At 35.2% G+C, this 22,813-nt stretch overlaps 1 protein-coding gene across 1 annotated transcript in view; it reads right to left on the bottom strand.

Annotated features, from left to right (window-relative positions):
* Positions 1 to 22,813, bottom strand: part of NLGN4X (neuroligin 4 X-linked) — a 457,592-nt gene that overhangs the window by 344,320 nt on the left and 90,459 nt on the right. The window contains 3 exon segments of the mRNA XM_043995262.1: positions 1,585 to 1,879; positions 1,882 to 1,923; positions 1,925 to 2,392. Coding sequence (XP_043851197.1) covers positions 1,585 to 1,879; positions 1,882 to 1,923; positions 1,925 to 2,251 — 664 coding nt within the window. The 5' untranslated portion in view covers positions 2,252 to 2,392.

Genomic DNA, 22,813 nt, shown 5'->3' with positions numbered 1-22,813 from the left:
ACTTATGCCAGACCAGAGTCAGATAATGGACTGGAGTCTGTTTAATCTGATTCGATGGGCCCCTCTTTGTAAGCTCTGGTGACACATTTTTAGGTCTGGTTTTTGTTGCATTTTGTTCAGACTGCCTTATTAGCCGTTATGCAGGCAGTAATCAAAATGCATGGGCTAGATTTTCAGCTATCTACAAAGTAGATAAAATTGTGGAGCTCACTGAGTTAATACAATTGTTCATTTCAGACACTAATCCTAAATCTTCTGAAACAGAATTTCAAGGAGCAGACACACAAAACAGGAGAGACATGCCCTAAGCCAGTGGACAACATCTGTCACTACTAAAGTTTACTTATTTTAAACCCAAGAATATTTTATTTCATGCTTTGCCTTGACCCTTGTCTAAGTACAGCTTTTACATGTGGAAAATTGCAAACAATACTATGAGGTGATAACTCTCATCAACTTAGCCTGCATGTATCTTTTTCTTGAATAGTTATATTGCTATGAAAATTATTAGGCTGATGCACTAAATACTAGTTTTCTTACACTTTGGTAGCCTTATGTCACAGATTATACAATTATTACTTTTAAAGAAAACAAGGATAAGAAATGGGCCTTGGTTTTCATTGAAAAAGGAAATTCCCTATGCCAATACAGCTCAGCACAATTCCTGAAACGGTCTTAGAGAGTTACCTACAGCACTGAGAACATGACTTGCCTAGGGTCAAAGAGCTAATAACTGGAACCTTGGTCTTCTTGGATCCAAGGACAACTTTTTATTCATTATAACACTGCCTCTTTTCTAAATGATATGGCTATGCAAATCTACTTCTAGATAGATCAAGCTCTAAAGCAAAAAGGAATTTCAACATTATGCTATGGAAATGGTTATTGAATGATGTACTACAACCACTTTACTCTTTTTTTTGTTTTGTTTTTTGGTGAGGCAATTGGGGTTAAGTGACTTGCCCAGGGTCTCACAGCTAGTGTTAAGTGTCTGAGGTTGGATCTGAACTCGGATCCTTCTGAATCCAGGGCCTATGCTCTATCCACTGCACCACCTAGCTGCCCCCACTTTACTCTTTATTTGATGAAAACATGATCAATGGTTATTTCTTCCTCCAAAACCAACAATGATTTGTAAAATCTTACTTAAGGAAAGAAGCACCCTGAAACTTTGAAGTTTCAGAATGGGACTAAGGAAATCCTGTCTTTATTACTAAGCAGTTTCCATTATTGATAGATAATCCTGGTCTAACACTGTGGTATATCCTCACACAGAGCACTGCTGCCTATAATTAAATAGAAGATATAGTTTCATAAGAAGAGATAGGAAATTAAAAGTGTTCCTAGCCTATCACTGTACTTTGCACATGACATTACAGGCACATGACAAGTGTTCACTGAATGAGTGAAAAAAATGAAGAAATGAAGAAATTAGTATGCTTGTATCTGATAAGTATGAAAAACAAATCAAGGGGTTGTAATAGGAAACAACATTAACAGAACTTTGTAAAATCTTCAAAAACTCCTTCCTTCCCCCTGAGTTTAGTTGGTGTGCTTATACTCTTGTTTGCATGAACTACTCACCATCCTCCGTGGGAACATAGATGTTTAAGTAGAGGCAGTCTTCATTTTGATCTTGCACGTAGGTCATCAAGGTATCCAAATTAGCAGTAAACCAGATGGGGAGCATGTCATGAAGTAGTGACCTCTCATCAGGTGCTGAGGGCAGACCAGCAGCAAATGGGGTGGCATTGCGAACCCCTGTCCAAGAGGATGGATGCTCTGGTGGCTGAAATCGCCTCTCCCCAGTGGGAGGGGAAGCATAGGGTACACCTAAATATTGTTCCACAGGACCAAGAATCTCATTAGGCAAAGAAGGTTGTTCTTTAGGCCACGGATTTTGCCATAATTTGTGGTTACAACTTGGATATTGTGCTTGGCTGTCAATAAGTGTAAACCTTATCGCAAGTGCTGTTATCCACAGAAGGAAATTGGAGTTCAACATGACACACACTGGAGTGAAGAACAAAGGAAGCCATAACAGTCCTTTGGCCTCGACATTGTTTACATCAACATCAGAAAGTCTCTGTCTTTCGCAGCCAGGAGAAATAAAAGCAGTCTCCAACACAGAGAGAAACTTTTTAGAGAAGAAAAGGCCTAGGGCTAAGGGAGTTCTGAGAAGCCTCTCAGCCTGTTCATGGCACATTCCAATATTAAGAAAAAACAGGTTGTTTAAGTCTTTAAAGCCCATTCCCAGAAATACAATCCTCCTTTAATTCCAGTAGCTATTTCCTCCAGGTAGGATGTTGATATGATGTGGTGAACATCAGATATCACTTAGCTTCACAAGCACAGTGACTCCATTCGATGATGCCAAGGCACAGAAGCCAATCTATGAGAGAAGAAAGAGCATACAATTAAAATGAATAAAACGCAGGGACAGTTGAGGAATTTTCTTCTAGCTTCATAGCATTGCCCCCTGCTGAAATGCCTTACAAATCATAGTGGTATCTTCTGATTTCACTACACTCATATTATTGCTCTATGACAAGGTATCAAAAACAACAACAAAAAAACCTCTGCTTTCCCAAATTAAAGTAACAACTAATCTTTCATGAGTAATGAGTAGCATTGTTTTTCTCTCTACTAAAAAATGAAAAGTATATTCACTAGTTCGGGCCCCAACTTGACCTCTCTGGATAGTAATTACAATTATGAGTAGGTCTACTTTCTATCTTTATTCAGATGCTTTATAGAAACATTTCAAATTGTGCTTTAAAATCTTACAGTAAATTATGCTCATACCTATTGAGCTTTTAAAGTTTTGTTTTGTTTTAGTTTAAAAAAAAATTCTGTTCCCCATCTGTTTCTAATTGTCTTTGGATTTTTGTTTAGTTTTGTTTCTTTTAAAATAATTAAATAATCAATTGATTGGTTTGTTTATTCATTTATAAATCTATTTTCTCACTCATATTTATCTACTTATCTATTCATTCATTTAATTATTTATCTGTCTGGTTTTGCCCAGACTCATGATTTCACTGGTGTAGGTAGTTTCTGGAATGGGATAATTATGTATGATATACATTGCTAACTCTCTGTAACTTAAAGTCTTACAGAGTTGCCAAAATGTCAAGAGACTTCCCTGGGGTCACAGAGCCAATGCTTCTCAGAATCAAACTAGCACCCAAGTTTTTTGTTTTTGTTTTGTTTTGTTTTGTTTTTCGGTAAGGCAATTGGATTAAGTGGACTTGCCCACGGTCACACAAGCTAGTAAGTGTTAAGTGTCTGAGGCCAGATTTGAACTCAGGTACTCCTGAATCCAGGGCCGGTGCTTTATCCACTGCGCCACCTAGCTGCCCCAGCACCCAAGTTTTTACTGCATACTATGGCACACTATTGTCATGCACAACATTAACTAACACTGGATAAAACACTGCTCTCCTGGCATAGTATCTTTGCCCACTGGTGAATAGTTATTGTAAATGATGCCCTTTCCTCCAAGAAAGGAAAGCAATTCCCAACTATCAGCAAAAATCAACAAGCATTTATTAAGTATCCACTATGTGCCAGGAACTGTGTGAGATGCTGAGGATACCAATAGAAAATAAAATGGAATAATCCCCATCATCAAGGAGTTTACAGGAGATTTTAAATGTAGCATTCTACAGATTGCAAAGCCATGGATAAATATAAAACTTCATGTGGTGGGTTTTTGTACCTAAAATATAGTCATGTATTCTATTTTAATCAAAATGTACATTAAAATAAAAAGGAAGAGGCTGGGCTGTTTTCCTTTTGTTTCTCCTTTGCAGAGTAGCAATGTGTTGGGGGTGAAGGAATAGTGATTACAATGTTTAAGTAAGTTTAAATAAATATTCATTTAACATATGAAAAGCAATGGAAATGGAAAAAATATAGAGAAAATGGCTGACATGGTTTAGTCTAGCTTTTTGTTTTCTACTTGATACAACATTTGACATTTTGCTGTGAGCAGATAGAGCTTCTAAATGGTTAAGAGACAGTCAAAAGAGAAGCAGGTGATGACATTATGCTTGATTGAATCACTATCCTTGAAAGCCCCTAAGCTTGCTAATCAACCAATCCCTCCTTCAAGGCATTTTATCCATAAAAGATATGACATCACTTACACTCTGAAGGTCCAATTCACATTTTCAATAGATTAGAAACAAACACGTCAGTGTCCTGAGTTTGCATAATTAAATAATGGAATTTAAAAAGAAATAACTCATGTTTCTGAAATCCAAATCTTGGTAAACTAATAAAATATTCATCACAGCATTTAAGAATATTCCTCACTGTATAGAGTTGTTTCTGTGTGGTATATTTTTAAATGCATGCATTTGACAGAAAAATAACACCAATATGATCTAAAAAAGAAAAATTCCACATAAAAATGGCTATATGGCTTCTATAGATGTTTCCTCAAATATGTAGTCAATATTTCAGAATATAAACTTGAAGAGACACATAATAATAATAATAATAATAATTGTTTTAACTGTTATAGTTAAATTACAAACTTGAAAAGTTGCTATAATCTCTGTAATCATTTCATTTTCAGTTTGATCAAATGGCAGTTTTTTCCAAGAGTAATTTTCATTTTAGGAAAAAGAAGTAATAAAACATCCTATCTGCATGGCCAGTCATCTACACAGTGAAAATAAAGAGGGTGAATATCAAATTCTAAGAGCATTACCGGCCAAGCAGATGTGCATAAAGATGTATAAATCTAGTCCCAATTCTGCCACTAACTAGTGTGTGGCATGAGGCAGGTCCTTCAACCTCTCTGAGTCTCAGTTTCCCTACTCATAAAATGGTGAAGTTAGATCAGATCATCTCTATATATCACCCTTATACAGGGTGGCCCAAAAGTCTTGAAAGGGGTATCAGTATTTAATAACTACTTTATTTTTTGTTTTTAATTCATAAAACCAAAGAATCATATACAATATATACCTATATGTACACACACATATATACATATATATGTGGGAAATAAGATAAAATTATTTCAAGAAATTATTAAAACATTAGACTCCTTTATGACTTTTGGCCCACCCTATAGTTTTATAGTCTCATATTTCTGATTCTATGACTTAAGGTATGAAGCTTTCTCTAAGCAGAAAGGTTTCCTAAGGAGAGTTTAGTTAAGTGGGTTAATATTAGGATAATTCAAAACATCTCCTGGCAGGATATTTCTGGCCCAATCTTTAATTTAAACATAGCTTGAACTCAGAATACATTAAAACTTCCAGATCTTATATATTAACTGATAAAGCCTTTGGATTTCAAAGAAACAGCTAAGACCTGACTGGATTTTCAAAACAGACATATATCAGAGATGGCGTAGTGTAGTAAAAATAAAGTTGGATTGAGAAAAATAAAACTAAGGTTCAAATTTTAGCTTTGCTACTACTTTGTATGTGACCTTGGACAAGTCATTTCACATACCTTGACCTCAGTTTCTTCAGTCATAAAATGGAAGATTGGGACTAAATGATCCTCATCATCCTACTGGCCTATCCCAGTCTGATCTCACATGGGGTATAGTTCAAGGGTTCATGAAGGTTCTGGAACCAGTTTGGGACCAAAACAGTATAATCCAGGAGCAACTCACTACCACTGAGAATGTACTCATCATTTGTTGGATTATACTAAGTTTAAGGCCGATCCAATATTCCAGAGTTCCCAGAATACTGAAATGTTATGTTGATTTAAATATTGATGATAAATGCTTCACGTGATTTCCTGCATTTCTAATCTCTCCACAAAAGATGAAAATGCTTTCATGACTTAGCTTAGTGGAAAGTCTTCATATATGGCTCGGGCCACAATGAAAAAATAAAATAAAACAAACAAGAACATCATCTAGTGACCAGTGTCCAAGGATTTCCAACTTGGTATGGCCTGACAGAAATTTGCTCCCTTGACACAGTCTTTGATAGCCCTAGGTTTCTTCCATAACATAATGAGGCATGAAAGTAGAACTTTATCAGAAAACATATCTATACATATATAATACATATATATTTTTTGAGATGACATATACAACCACACTTACATGTGCATGCACACACATATAAACACCCCCCTGTTCTCTTTCACACTTATCAAACACTGACTAATTCATCTTGAAATAATACAGGGTAAACTATTAGTTATAATTTCACCAGAGTGATAAGTAAGTTCTGAACATATTGAAAGTTCATGTTTGGTAATTATATTATCTATAAATCGTGGGTTTTTTAAGTAACATTCAAAAAGCAGGTACCTTTCTTCTATAAGGAGACACTCATTCGAAATTTTCAACTTGTTTCACTTGTAATAAATGGCATTCTCTTACAAAAGAGAAGTTCTATTATTTTCCATTGAAGTGGAACATAATAAAATAAATTCCATATCTGACAATGTTATGTAAAAATTATATGAAAATATGGTGTTCTTTCCCTTTGAAAGTATTTTGCTTGGTTCCAGAGAGCAATTCACTCTGGCTCCAGAGAAATGAACCTTCTTGAGTGGAATATTACAAATACTCTCAGAAATGTAGATGTTTTGGTTAGTTCTGTGGAAGTGTTTTTTTTTTCCCTACTTTTAAATTTTTTTTAAAAAAATCTTTGTTACAAAAGGATGGCTCACTGTCAGTAGAAGGGGACAGGGATATCTTAAGGAATTAATGAGAGGTTATCTAGGACATGATCTATTTCCTTTTTGTCTTTGTATTCACCTTCTAGCACAGTGTCTTACACACAGTGGGTGCTTAATAAACTGTTTGTTGAATTGAATACATTACCAAAAAATTCATTATGATTGAATTTGACTGGGCATTTTTAGAAAGATCATTTATTGGTCAAGCCTTAAGTGGACTACATTAGGCAGAAACTAATACAATTGTGTTCAATTACTCTGGAAGAAATTCTATTTGAGACATGGCCAAAACCATTTAAGCATTCCATAATGTGACTGGGTCAAACTAAAAATTCCATTATGTGATACCAAAGGAGGAGTAGATATTTCATGCCATCATTGAGTCATTCTGAATTTATTTCAAGAGCTAGCAGTAATGTATAAAAGAGCCCTGACAAATGGTTGTTTTCTTTGATTTAGCCATTTTATGAATAAACTCCTATCTCCCTTGTATAGTCTTTATTAATGCAGCAGAATCATTAAAGCAAACTGAAGACACCTTGATAACAAGTATTACATTGAGACAGACGAAGAGCTTTGCCTGTATGATATGGAACAATGATGAAAAGATGGCAAGATTTTAATGCTACTGTGATGCTGAGATGATGTCAGGTACTCTATCAGTAGGACTTAGAATAAATGAACAAAAAAAGCACATAGAGTCAGAAAACAGAAGTTGATGGTGTGTTGCTACCATTTATCAGACATTTAACTGAATGAAAGTATCATTGCCTGAAAAAAGGGTCATGAAAATTAGCATTCTAATTCTTGTATTCCCAACTAAAAGGAATATGAAGCAAGTATTTCATAAACTGAAAACAAATCACCATACAGAAGTACAGAATTAAAGCTAGAGGAGACCTTCAAAATTAAGCTTACCCCAAGGAAACTGAAGCCAAGAGAGGGTTCTGCCTTAACTAACCATTAATTTAACCACTTGTTATTAGAGACAGGAATAGAAACAGCATAGGATAAGATGTAGATGGGTCATGTTTTTCACTATTGTAGGAATTACCTATAATGATGAGGCCATTATTCCACCAAGGTATCCATATAAGAATCAGTTGTTGCCATTTAGTCATTTCAGTCATGTCTTATTCTTCATGACCCCATCTGGGGTTTTCTTGACAAAGATACTGGAGTGGTTACCATTTCCTTCTCCAGTTTCATTTATATTTTTATCATGGCAAATGATGCATTTAGGAAAAGTCATTGTAGGTAAGAGTTTTTTCCTCCTTTCAGAAATGGAACTTTGTCTCACACATACTTAAACTCACTCCATGGCAAACTTATGGAAGGAGGTAGAAAAGAGTTGCACAGTATGGGAAAGCATGGATGTGTCAGGTGCTGCATCATTGGAAGAACATTCCCATCAGTGCAATCATGAGTCCATTTTCAGTATATTTAAGATGAAAACTGTAGCAAACGGGGTTTAAGTGACTTGCCTAGGGTCACACAGCTAATAAGTGTCTAAGGCTGGATGTGAATGCAGGTCTTCTTGACTCCAGCTCTGGTATTCTAACCACTGTGCCACCTAGCTGCCCTACATAAGATTGTATACCCTAATTTTAAAAAATGTGATAGCTGTCTCTAAGGTTGTCTGCAGCTCATCGCAATTTCTCCATTTTCAAATGCAACTTTGCTTTGCTTATTTTTTCTTCTGAAGATTCAAAATGTCTGTGTGTACCTGACTAAGAAATTTGACTTATATATCTATTTCTTTTGTAACAATTGGAATGATGCCCCCTGCTGAGACTTACTATGGGAAACCTCCACCATGAGAATGCCTCTGAGGGGCAAGGGCATGCCGCTTTTCTTTGGTGTCAGGAAGTGATGTTTGCTTGTGGGAGGAAGAGGGGGGCGAGGGTGACGCACTGGCTCTCTTTCGCCAGGACTCTCGGTAGAGAGTGGAGCAGAACTGTAGCTCCCCGAGATAGATAGATGAATCGAGGTCTTTCTCTCTCTCCTTTACCAAATTCTTATTCTCCTTAATAAATGTTTAAAAAGTCTAAACTCTTGGTAAAGCTTATTGGTGACCAGTCATTAGATTTTAGATAGTATAGCTAGAATTTTAGCCCCTTACACTTTCAATCTGGAATTTGATGGACAGTCTATTACATGGGTATATCACTGATAGCTTGGATGCTAATATAACTGTTCATGAAATAGCTAATGACTAAACAATAAGGAAATGTGAAGATTTTGCATCCTTTGATATTTCTGTTGCTGAAATAAATGTTCATTGATTTAATTGATAATTTCCACCTTTATTGCCACCTCTTAATTGGAGAAATTGGATCTGTCGCATCTGTCAGACTGATAAATAGCATGGAATATATATATATATATATATTTTTTTTTAATTTTACCTTTGTAGTTAATATTTTCTTTCAGTGTGTAGTAATCATTTGTTACAAAAACATATAATTTAACCTATTACTTGAATCATGTGGTATATAAAATACCTTCAAAATGTACACATAAGTAGACGAGATATGTGAATAAACTCAAGAAGACAAATAACCTTCATCATTGGGCTTCTGTGTTTATTACCTTGCTTTGGTCTTATATTAATAATGCCCCAAATTCAAGGACCATTTATGTCTTTTCCAGTTCAATTCTTATTAGCATTGAACTCTGTAGCATGGCACCTGTAACTACTCCTTTTTTCATGAAACACCTTTCCTTGGCATCAATAGCAATTTATTTGTGTAGGTTTCCTTCCATGACAGCAACTATTCCTCTGTCTTTTCTTTTTCTAAATCTCATTCCCTAAACTTCTATACTAGGTTAAAAGATTTAGCAGACATATGATAGATACCACTATAGCAAGTGGCATCTGCTATAAACAACAAGAATGTCCTTATTCATGTTGCTTATAGCAGTAATCAGCTTTGAAAAAGTATTCTTATATTGTACAATTTATTAATGAATTTGTGCTGTCAAGGTAAAAAACAAAGGCTTTTCAGAATTCCATTTAAAGTTTGCCTATTTCCTTTTCAAAATCATTCAAGACACTGCTGTTGTTTTTGCCATCTACGTCATTATTAGGTAGCACTCTGTAAATGTTAAAGCACTATATAAATATGAAATTATTATTTTCCACATTAATTTCTTCAAATATTACTCCATTTTGCTTATAATTATAATCATTTGTGATGCTGTCTTCAGAATTTCATAAATTTACTCTTTCAAGATGTTTTCTCTCTATATGTGTGTATATGTATGTGTGTTTGTGTGTATGTATATACACAAATACACATACACATACACATACACATATACATATATATGTGTCTATACATGGCTGATTTTCCATTCCTCCCTTATACCTAACTTTATAACAGGGTAACTTGCCCACAAGTTTTGTCTTTTAATTCAGTAACTTCTTCCTCTTTATTAATCAGAATCATACCAAAAATAGAAGTTCACCTCACTAGTTTTATTTTGAAAAATGATATTATTATTATTATTATTATTATTAAGACAAGTAAATATATCAGCTATTCTGCTTTTCATAAAGATTAAAGTCAATGTCAGTCTATAAGAAGTCAATACACATTTATTAAGTTAACTGTTATGTGCTTAACTGCTAGTTTCCCCTAATAATATATAGTTAAGATGTCTCCATTTCATGTCTATGATCTGTTTTCCATATATCACTATCATAATTCAAATATTTATCATTGAAATCACCAATAGTATCCTAACTAGTTTGCCTGCCTTGAGTCTCTAAAACTATCCTTTCATCAATACTCATTACCACTTAAAATAGCACCCTAGCTGGTCTGTCCACCTCCTGTATCATGTTTCTCAAATAAATTCACCACACCGTTGCCTAAGCAATATTCTAGAGGTATCACTTTGATAAGTTCTTCCCCTACTCAGAATCAATACAGCATAGTAGATACAGCGACAAACCAAGGGTCAGGAAAACCTGGATTCAAATTCCTCCTTAAAAGAACTGTTTTGGGGGCAGCTAGGTGGCACAATAGATAGAGCACCGACCCTGGATTCAGGAGGACCTGAGTTTAAATCCAGCCTCAGACACTTGATAATTACTTGCTGTGTGACCCTGGACAAGTCACTTAACCCTCATTGCCCCAGAGAAAGAAAGAAAGAAAGAAAGAAAGAAAGAAAGAAAGAAAGAAAGAAAGAAAGAAAGAAAGAAAGAGAAAAAAGAAACTAAGAAAAGAATTGTTTTGCTCTGTCAGACAATCCCCAAGGACAATAAAGCAAATGAGAGACAGAGGCTCATGTCTCAAGGATCTGATTCCAGTTCTCTTTGTACTCTAAAGTAGTGGTGGAAAGGACACTGTGTATGTGGCCAAGGGAAGAAATGATTCCCTTCCCTAACAATTTTCAAGACCTAAGGAAAAGTTCCACTCCTCCCTGGTTAGAAACTGTCACATAAATTCCTGAGTAATGTAATCCACCTTGAGTATAGTTGCAAATAGTCTTGGATATCACGTTATGTTTAATCCTCAACTTCTACATCAGAAACGAGGGAAGTGTTCCTGTAAATATAAAATTTATATATGATTTTTTGCCGCCTCAGGGAGGGGGGAGGGAAAGGATAAAAATTGGAACCCCAACCTATAAATGAAAATGTGTATTATTAAAAAAATTTAAAAGAAAGGTAACTTCCTAAACAGAACCAAGAGAATAGTGTATACAATAACAACAACATTGTGTGATGATCAACTATGATAGACTTAGCTCTTCTAAGCAATACAATGATCTAAGACAATTCAAAAAGACTCATGATGGAAAACACTCTCCACATCCAGGACTATGAAGTCTGAATGCAGATTGAAGTCTACTATTTTCACTTTTTTGCTGTTTTTTGGTTCTTCTTTCTTGTGTTTTTTCCCTTTTGTTCTGATTGTTCTCTCACAACATGACTAATGGAAATATATGTTCAACGTGATTGTACTGTATAACCTATATCAGATTGTTTGATGTCTTGGGGAGGAGGAAATGAAAGGAGGGAGGGTAAATTCTGGAACTCAAAATCTTACAAAATGAATGTAGAAAACTATCTTTACATGTAATTTGAAAAAATAAAACAAAATACTATTTTTCAAAGTAACCACTGCTCTGTCATTATAGAAAACTTTTGCATATGTGTCAGGCCATTTGAACCTCCTCTGCTCTATGAGGCATGACTCCTTCCATTGAACATGGCAGCTGCTTTGGGCCTAAGAAGGAAGAGCCAGCCAAGAATGCATGTATCTGAGAAGGCACCAGGGTCTTAGCAGTTAAAGAACTAGACATGATCAGTGTCATTAAGGTTACTTTTGACAGCTATTTATAAACAGTCAAATATACTTACAATTACTTCAATGATAAAAATTAGCATTTCTATATCATTTTATAAATGTTAACTCATTTTATCTCACAATAACCTTTGGGTGTAGGTGTTATTTTTATCCTCGTTTTACAGATGAGGAAACTGAGGTAGACTATGGTTTAGTGACCTGCCCAAATGTTACATTTCCATAAGCGTCAGGCTGGATTGAACTCATCTTCTTGAGCCTATGAAACCTTATTGCTAAAAAGAATATTTCTTTTTAACATTTTTTTGCAGGGCAATGAGGTTTAAGGTCCAGGGTCACACATCCAGTAATATCAAGTGTCTTGAGGCCGGATTTGAACTCAGGTCCTCCTGAATCCAGGGCCAGTGCTTTATCCACTATGCCATCTTGCTGCCCCAAGAAGATTTCTTAAAAAACTGATCCCTTATAAAAATGACACTGGAAAAAAAATTCAAAACACGACTGAAGGAAAGACAAACATATTTAGGAGAAGTCAGCCTTCAAATGCTTCTTTCAGAATTAATCACTGATGCACCCAAAATGTTGCAATTAATTACACTGCTTGGGAATATACCCTGAGTTTTATTTAAAACAACACTGTCCCAAAAACTGAATGAAACCTAAATGTACAATAATAGGGGAATATTTCAATAAATCCTGGAACATTAATGGAATATTTTAATGCAATTGAGACAAATGAATATGAGGAAAACAAATAAATCTGGAAAGATCTATGAAATAATTTAAATCCAAAAATAAAATAGATCAAGAAGAACAAAGGGGCATACTGACCATATTTTTTTCTAGTGAATGAGGGTGAATGGACAAAGAATCAAGAATCTTGTTTCTTTGTCCATTCATCTTCATTGGAGAAGGATAGACTTGGAGAGAGTGAATGAAAATTTGTTATGATATTTTACCTACTGAATTTAATTGGTTTAAATGAAAAGGGTACTATCCAATTTTAGTTGTTGGTATATATAATTAATATTGTTTTAAATTAATGATTTATTAAAATGTTAAGACATTTTCTAAGGTCCTGAATTTTTAAATTGATCTGGTTTTTCCCCTTAAGGTTTCTCTATAAAATAAGCTGATTCTGGCTAACTAACAAATTCTGTTCTGGATGAATTCAGTTATTATCTTTGTGAAGATGATTCTCATGTATGGATATAAAGCCAGTCTCTTTTACATTGCCAACTGCCTAGTGGACACATCTAACTGGATATCCTATATGCATCTAAACACATTTTCAAAATAGAACTTATTACCCTTTCTCCTAAAATTGAGGCTTATTTAGAATTAATATTTTGTCAAAGACATCACCATCCTTCTAGTCATTCAGGCTCATAAACTCTGGTGTGATCATAAAGTCCTCATTCTCATTCACTCCTCAAATCCAATTGGTTTGCCAAATCTTGTCTTTTCTATGACCACAACATGATTCACATCACCATTCCCACAACCACCACTCTAGTTAAGGACCTCATTCCCCTCTCTACTAAACTATTACGATAGTTGCCTATTAATTCTTTGTGCCTCAAATCTTTCCCCACTTTGAAACCCATCCTCCACACCAGTCACCAAAGTAACGTTCCTAAAAGTATAGGCTCTAAACTGTCCATAGTACAATTCATCTAAACTTCAGTGGTTTCCTCCTGTCTAATATTAAACAATAATGCTTGGCTTTTAAAACCTGGTACCATCCAACCTTTTTGCCATGCAACCTTTATATCCCCATTACATATCACTTCCTTCTACACTCTACAGTTCAGCCAAACTGGGCTTTTTGATGCTCACACCTGACACTCCATCTCCCATTTCCTTCACAAAACGTCTTCATGTACCTGTTATGCCCTCCTTTCTTGCCTCTGTTTCTTGGAAAACATGGTTCTCCTTGAAACAGCTCAAGTGCTGTCTTCTGCATGAGACCATTGCTGGTTGCCTAATTGCTAATGTGTCTTCCTCCAATTCTTCCTTCCCTTACATTTTATTTTTTAATAAACATTTTTATTTAAAGGTTTGAGTTTCAAGTTCTATTCTGTCCTCCCTCCCTCCCCCCTTGCCTCTCCCTGAGGCAGTAGGCAATTAGAACTTTGTTTTTTAACAATTGATTATATTGATTCTTCTGTATGATTTTCTATCTACCCATATATGTGCTTGTGTCTTCTATACAATGAAAGCTCCATTAGGGCACTGGACAACTTTGCTTTGTCTCCTCAGCACTAGAACTTCACACAAAAGGCAGCTAAGTGGCCCGTGGATAAAGCAATGGCCCTGGATTCAGGATGTCTGAGTTCAAATCCACCTCAGAACTGACACATTACTAGCCTGTGTGACCCTGGGCAAGTCACTTAACCCTCATTGCCCTGCCCCCCCCCTTAAAAATGATTTTTACACAGTTCTTGCCATATAATAAGGTCCTAATAAATATGTGTTCATTAATTAATTACAGTAAGCAAACACATTTTAGTTGCTGCAGGAAATGAAGCTTTAGATCATTTTAGATAAAATTTAGATAAAATAAGAAGCAGTTTAGCTATTTAAGGAAATCGTTTTGTCTGAGACAAGTAGAGAAAGCATCACATTTTAACATAGAAAAGAAAAAGAAAATGAGTCTGAGTTAAAGCACCTAACAGACAGTGGTTAATCTGGCACCAGGATGAACTAGCTGACAAGAGCAGATTGTTAAATTTTCAGAGTGAGCATTTACATCTCGAAACTGGCACAAGAGGACAATCTGGGCTTGACAATGTTTTATGATTTCTTTAATTTTTTAAAAATACAAGTGACAGAGAAAATGTTACTAATGCAGATTAATATTTAAATGCATAATGTGCTCATTTTTTACAGAAACCCAATTGTTAAATATTTATCAGTAGACCTATATTTACAGATAGTTTTTTTTAACTTTCCACCCATAATCATGTTTACTATCTGAAAGTTTTTCACTAGATTTATCCAAATTTATGGGAAGTGTAGATTTTTAAAAGAGAATGATTGCTTACTGTCTCAGGGAGGGGTGAGGGGAGCAAAGGAAGGATAAAAATTGGAACTCAAAACTATAAATAAAAATGTGTATTACATTTTTAAAAACAGAGAATGTTAATAATCTCAAGGCAGGAGACTGGCTTCTTACTACCTACATGGCTTTGGACAAGTTCCTTCTCTCATAGTTTGAGTTTCTTCATGTATAAAATGTAGGTTTTAAATTTAATACTCTTTAACTACTCTTCTATGTCTTAATCCAATGGCCATCTCTATTCTTATGTTTTTGTTTACTTAATATGCTCATGTACTTATATCTTTTCTACTCCAAACCCTTACAAAAAGGCCAAGTAAAATCACAAATAAATTAAAATGGCTACATTTGGTTATACTATTATATATGTTCACAAACCACATGCCTCTCAACAATGAGAAGTCCCTTAACCATAAACTTCTGTGATGATTAAAAAGGTTGGAAAGATATTGTTTCTGGGTAGTTTAATAATTTTATTAATAAAGCCAGTTTGTTTTTAATAAAAATAGTAGTCATTTGGCTGTCTCTTTTAGACTAAAGACCCTTAATAATAGAGGGCTCACAGTTTATATGCCCTTCCAAGAGTAGGTGTTCCTGAAGCCTGGCAAACTATTCTCATTGGTTAACACAATGAAATTGTATGCTACATTATAATGAGTGTCTTGGGGGTACAGGACCTATGTCATTCAAACCTTGGTCAAAGAAACATCAGTTTCCATATCACCTGTCTGACAAATGGGAGAATCAACCTTTTCTGGAACCTGTCTGAGAAAACACAAATTAAGAATACACTCATTGGCCCAAACTTAGAATTTCTTTTTCTATCTGATTAGATCTTGGCCTGGGTAAATCTTTCTAAGAGATTTCCCACACCGGTTGGTTTCTGGATGAGGAAGTAAGGAAAGGGGAAAGCCTTGGTCCTGGTTCAATAATTAGTTATTAAACAGGACAGAAATAATTATTCCTCACACTTCCTTGCCCTTCAGGTTCTTTACTATAAAATGAAGGGTTTGAACTAGATGGTCTTTAAGGTCCCTTCTACCTCTGATTTAGTATCTGTGATGTATGAAATTTTTAAAAACTGATGCTTAACTAATAAATTTGGTCAATGTGGATAAACTCATCCTTTGAAATGCTAATCTCAATAAGATGTCTATCTGAGGAATACATCAAACCTGTTGTAAGTGGTTCTGATTAACAGTATTTATATATTCATTTGATTGTCATGAATACTGGGAGTCTGAAAGACAGAATAAGTGTTATGGTTTATATATTATTTTTTAAAGTGATCATAACTTTGCCAAATATAGAGTGGTACTCAGGATATATGCATTGATAAACTATTATGGCAAAAGCATTGTGAGGTACACAAAGATATACATCCTTACTGAGACCACATTTGCTAGTTTGGATTTTTCTGTGGAAATCCATGTGCTTGTCCAGCTAATTGTAGAGAGGTTCTTCAACCACCCCATCCTCCAAAAAAAGTTGGCTATTAAGTGATGAATTCTTTGGTCATGGCAATGTGTGAAAAGTTCAAATTACAAAATGGCTTTTATTCCTAAGAATCTTCCTTCCTCCTTCTGCAATGATAGCAGAAAAGGGAGAAAGAGTACTAAAAATAACACGAATTTTATACCATCTATAAACATCAATTTACCTACTCATGCTATTTGTCCAATGATTTGATACATTACTAGAAAAAGAACCATACTAGTTGATTTTCTTCTTTGACATGAAGCAAAACATGCAGAAGTTACACCTAAATAGTAGACAAGTTCACAGGTGATCCTCAGAAAAGGTGAATAATGATAGTAGCGGAGGCATTTTCTTCATGTTTTCAATATTAACAAACAATATCATTTCATAGGAAATTTGGTCAGCTTATCTTTGCCAAGTTCATCATAAGCTAAATAAAAATATCACTGAAGATAATGCCAATTTATTAATCAACATCTATTGTAGAGGATAAAAGATATAAATTGAGTTAAAAATTTGAAAAGAACCAAATCAATATGGATCTGAAATAGGATGATAATCTCCTAACTAGGTCTGGGAAAAATAACCAAATCAATATTCAGTGACTTGAATCAAATGTGAGTATAGAGAAAGGCAAAGTAAAAAATGCTGGAAAATGTGATTCTGGATAAAGAAAAGAGGTCAAAGGTTTTTACACCATTCAGAAACCTAATGCATGGCATGACTTATTTCTTCAGGAGAGGAGAGAGGTAGTGTATACAAGAAACATTGAAAAACATTGCCAAAAAAAGGAAATTAATATATTTCTAAAAGCAACTGGTTATTGATGTAGGAGTCAATTCCAAACCAGCAGCTGGTGCGCAGTTAGATCACCAACTAGTTAGAGCAAAGTCTTGCTCCCTTGTCCTGTTGTCCAATCATACCTTGACAAGCCCCAACTTTGAATTACTCCCACCATCTGCCTTGTTTGATCCTATTCACCTGCTGCCAAATGGAGCTGTAGGAAAGCATTAGACTGAGCTAATTGAGTACACTACAAATTTATGTTCTCTAATCTCAACCGGGACCTTGCTACTGCAAGACAAACAACATATTCCTCCTTTATTGAGTGGTTATCCCATTTTCCCAGCAGTTGTTCCAAATTTCTCCATAAGCCTCCCATGGAATTCTCTTACCCCACTCTTCCAGGCAAAAGCAACTCACATGGTATGTCACCCAAAAAAGCAGCTAGATGAGAACTACTCTCCTTCTAATCTTGTATCATTCAAACATCTTCCCCCTCAACCTCATTATCTCTTCCTTCATTCTGATATGTGATAAAGAAATATCATTTTTCCTTTATAAAGCCAACCTTTATACATGCATCTTTATTCCCATTCCTTCCCAATTTCTCCAATGAATTTTCCCCACTATCATACCCACCCTTTCTCAACTTAAATCTCTCCATATCACAGGGTTCCTTCCTTGCTAACTGTAAATAGGAATTTCTCCCATCTTAAAAACAAAACAAAAAAGAACCACTTGATCCTATTGACTATTGTCTATTATTCCTATATGTAGTCTCACCTTCATGCCTAACCTCCTTGAGACAACTATCTATGCTTTGTATCTCTACTACTTTTCTTCTCTCTTTTATATTCTCTCTGTAAATTGTTTTTTGCCTTCATCATTCAACTGAAATAGTCCTCTAAAAAGTTATCTATATTCTCTCTCTCTCTCTCTCTCTCTCTCTCTCTCTCTCTCTCTCTCTAATTTTTTGGGGGGAGCAGGGCAATGAAGGTTAAGTGACTAGTCCAGGGTCACATAGCTAGTCATTGTTAAGTGTCTGAGGCCAGGTTTGAACTCAGATCCTCCTGAATCCAGGGCTGGTGCTTTATCCTCCACCCAATAGTTTTGGGAATAGCAATGCTTCCAGACCAGTGTCCTCAGTCACCATCCTGGGAAGCAACCTCTGTAGAGATGTAGTGCATCTGCATCAGGCTACTAAAGACCCCACAAAGAAGAGTTTTTGTCACTCAAATCCCCAGCACTTCAAATAGTTAACTGAGCGTTTTTATATCTGTGGAAACATTAAGGCAGAATCAGCAGCAGCTGTTTTGCCACTATACTGTAAGTATAATGGGACCTCGACTTTCAGCTGAAGCATTCTGTATGTGTTGTCTATCCCTTCAGAATGTAAGCTCCTTGAAAGCAGGGACTGTCTTACTTTTCTAGCTGTATCCTCAGCAATAGCACAATTCTTTGAACATAGCAAGCACTTAATAATATTTTTGCAGTGATTCATCTATAATTCCAGTCTTATAGCCTCTCTCCTAAACTAGCACTACTCATCAACAAAAATTTGCGGGCATCTTATTGTACCTTGGCCACCTCACCATGTCCAAAATAGAACTAATTGTCTTTCCACAAAAATCCTTCCCTCTTTCCAAATTTCCATATTCCTTCTAAGGGTACTACCATCCTCCCAATCACTCAGCCTCACAACTTCAGTGTATTCACTTTCTTTTTTTCTGATAAAAGCATTTTATTATTTTCCAGTTACATGTAGAGATAGTTTTCAACATTTGTTTATATAAGATTTCCAACTTTGAATTTTTCTCCCTCCCTCCCCCCCACTTCCCCTCCCCTAGACAGCAAGTAATCATATATATATATATATATATATATATATATATATAAACATTAAACATATTTTTGCATTAGTCATGTTATAAGAGAAGAATCAGAGCAAAAAAGGAAAAAACCTCAAAAAAGAAAAACAATAGCACCAAAAACAAAAGAAATAGTATGGTTCAATCAGCATCCATATTCCACAGTTTTGTTTTTTTTTCTAGAATTGGAGAACCTTTTCCATCATGAGTCCTTTGGAACTTTCTTATACCGTTGTATTGGTGAGAAGAATCTAATCTATCATAGTTGATCAACATATAATGTTGATGATAATGTAATCCCACCTTCTGCTGCAGGACTTTTCTGGTGCCCCACTCCTATGGAAGTTGCTAATGCTTTCCCCTCTCAGATTGTTTTCTATCTATTCTGAATAAATAAAATATGCAGTTATTTGTATTTTGTCTCTCCCTTTGAGACCAGGGACTTTCTTTGCCTTTCTTTGTATCCACAATGCTTAGTACATAGTAAGCACTTAACAAATGCTAGTTGACTGACTGAATGACAAAGGTCAAAATCAACACCAATTTACACAAAATATAAAGTTGAGAAGACATGACATGACGTGACATGACATGACATTCAGTTATTAGGTTAGGCCTGAGTTGATAAACTATTGTTACTGAAAAATGGAAAATGGATGAAGTTAATCACAATTATCTTCGCTGTTTATTATTTCTTAGAGAATTTGAACTGGTATAAAACAGCCTTCACAATGAAGAGGCCAAAAGAGCCCAGAAACTGACTCAGCTGGTAAACACTTGAATTCTTTGCCAAGTAGCTCTTACAATACTGATTTACAGCACAAAGTCATTTACAGAACATCTCAGAAGAGGATAGTGAAAGATTATAAGTCAAATACTTTCAAAAATAGCCAAATGAAATAGAAAATCAGCCAGCACAAAGCTGGGCATTAGAACAATCTATCAATAGATGACACACAGAGGAAAATAATAAATATCCAATGCCATATATTACCCAACATTTTTAGAATTAGCTTTTTGGTTGCTGTTTTATCACCAATGACACAACTATATCCACTACCTTTATTTTTTCCTCAACACTATTAGTTCTCTAGTCTAGTGTTTGGAGGCATCATCATAACTTGTGGCTGCAAAGTCAAGAGAAAAGGCTCTTTGAAGAGTACAAAATTAAGTTACATAAAAATGGAGGTGAAAGTAAGGATCATGAAAGAAATCTGAGAGCCACACATTTACCAAAGGAGTGGGAGAAGCTATCTTTTTATATGCATTCTTTTGGGCTAAGCTTGGTTATTATAATTCCACAGCATTCCACAGATAGACATTACTTTTCTATTATAAAGAGAGTTTTCATTACATCTACCAAAATAGGTAAGGGAAGAGGTAAATCTTAGATGACTGAAGCCACATGGTCACATTGCCTGACCCCCAAAATCACTGATAACCTCACCCTAACCCTATCTCAAACTCAATTTTTTTTTTAATTTTTTTTTTTTTAGTGAGGCAATTGGGGTTAAGTGACTTGCCCAGGGTCACACAGCTAGTAAGTGTTAAGTGTCTGAGGCCAGATTTGAACTCAGATACTCCTGACTCCAGGGCCGGTGTCAAACTCAATTTTGAGGTGAAAATATTAGGGAAAAGGTATGAAATTAAACAAACATTAATATTGTATGAAATGACAACATTTCCTATTTTTATTCTTAAATTTAAAAGCTTTCCATAGTTTGGCTGCCTCCTGACCCACATAGCTAACCATGTTCCTTTGAAATCTCATTCTGTTCTACACTTTTTCCGAGGACCTGTGTAGGAAGATCTACTTGCTCTTAACTGTTTCTGTCTCTCTAGAGAAAGGGAGGGAGATGGGAGCTTTTCTCCCAACACTAATCAGCTGGAACAGATTTTCTCCAATTAATGGTCTCCCTGGCTATTTTCAGACCTTATATTAAGAGCTTTCTTTTTAGTCTAGCCTATTACTCTTAACCCAATTAGAAACAATTATATCCTACTCCTTGATTGTTCTATTTTCCCCATGTTTAATTATCCCTTTAAATACTCTGTCATTTCATGTCCTTTTCAATTCTCTCATGGCAGATGGCATAACCTAGAGAATCTGATAGCAATGCATCTAAAATTGGAGAGAAAGGTATGATCTGGCAAATTTCTATAAATGGAAGAGCATCATCAGAAAAAGGAAGATCAGTTTATTAAATTTACAATGTGGCATTAAATGATTCAGGGCCACTAGGTAAAAGAAGCTATATATGTCACACACAAAAAATTAAAGCAATGAGTCTGGATTAGTGTATACCCATTTAAATAACTATTCAGAAAACTTCAAGATCAAATACTAATTTTAAGTAATTGGCTATAATATGTATTCACATGTCTGGTTTAAAATCTGAACCCAGATATAACTAGACCAATAAATGATATTTGACCTTTTTTCCATGCAAACATATAAAGGGGAAAAAATCTAGTAACATATTAATTGGCCACCTACTATTCATAAACTTGAAAGAGCATAATTGAAATGTACAGCAGAAAATATGGGAATAAGAGGGAAGCAGAAAGAAGAGAGAATCACACTTCAGGTGGTAGCTTTTTCTATAAAACACGGAATTGAATCTCTCTAAGGATAAAGGCCACTATTTTGTATTTGTATAAGAAAGGGACTAGAGCTATAATTTCACTGTTATAGAGAACTTCCATGTGAGAGGTAAGGTCTACCAGTACAAGTCAACACCTTCTCTGTGACTTACACCCTTAAAGAAGTGAACACATTTGCCCATGGTCAAATAGTCAATAAGTCTCAGAGACTGGCCTTGAAGTCAAGTCTCCAAGGCTTTCTACCTACCAAATGATGCTGCTTCTTTGTGAAGGTGAACAAGGACTAGGGGGATGGAGGGGGTGGAGCAGATAGAAGATGTGAATTCAGTCAAAAACAATACTTATAGAAATTTACTCAAAATGAAGAATGAGTTGTATGACTTCCTGAACATTTTTATATTGAATGTATTTAATAAGCCTTGTTCTCTCAGTATGTAAAGATTTCCCCAGGAGTAAATTTCATTTTTTGAGAAATTGCATTAAGACCTTCAGGCCACTATGATGTCATTTAAATTTTCAGTATTTGTCTTTGCCCTGGGAGAATCTGGCCTCCTAGCCCTATATAGAGTTCTTCAGGTTAGATTTAGAGATCAAAACATCACAGATTCCTAGCTGGAAGGGACCTTAGAATTCAGCATGTCTAGCCCTCTCTTTTTACAATGATAAAACTGAGGCCTAGGGGAAATGTGACTTGCCAGTGGTCATGCAGTCAATTTCTCAGATGGGATTTTGAACTCAAGTTTTTCTGACTCCAAGTTCAACACTCTATTCGCTACTTGGAATCAACACAGAAAAAAAATGGAAGAAATTAACTGGAGAAGTTGAAAAGGCAAAATATTATTTTGATATTTAAAAATGATTAATGATTAAGTAAGTTTGACATAAATTCATTTTACAGCCACAGGAAAAACTAGTCAGGATGAAATATAATTTGGCATATGCACCTTTGACTCATGAAAAAAACTCTAAGACAGGTAAATCACTTTCTAGGAGGGCTGAACTAGGGAAATGCTGTGGATGAATCCAAGAAG

Source organism: Dromiciops gliroides, chromosome 3 (genome assembly GCF_019393635.1).
Source record: "Dromiciops gliroides isolate mDroGli1 chromosome 3, mDroGli1.pri, whole genome shotgun sequence".
Lineage (NCBI taxonomy): Eukaryota > Metazoa > Chordata > Mammalia > Microbiotheria > Microbiotheriidae > Dromiciops > Dromiciops gliroides.
This window is presented reverse-complemented; position numbering and strand designations above follow the sequence as displayed.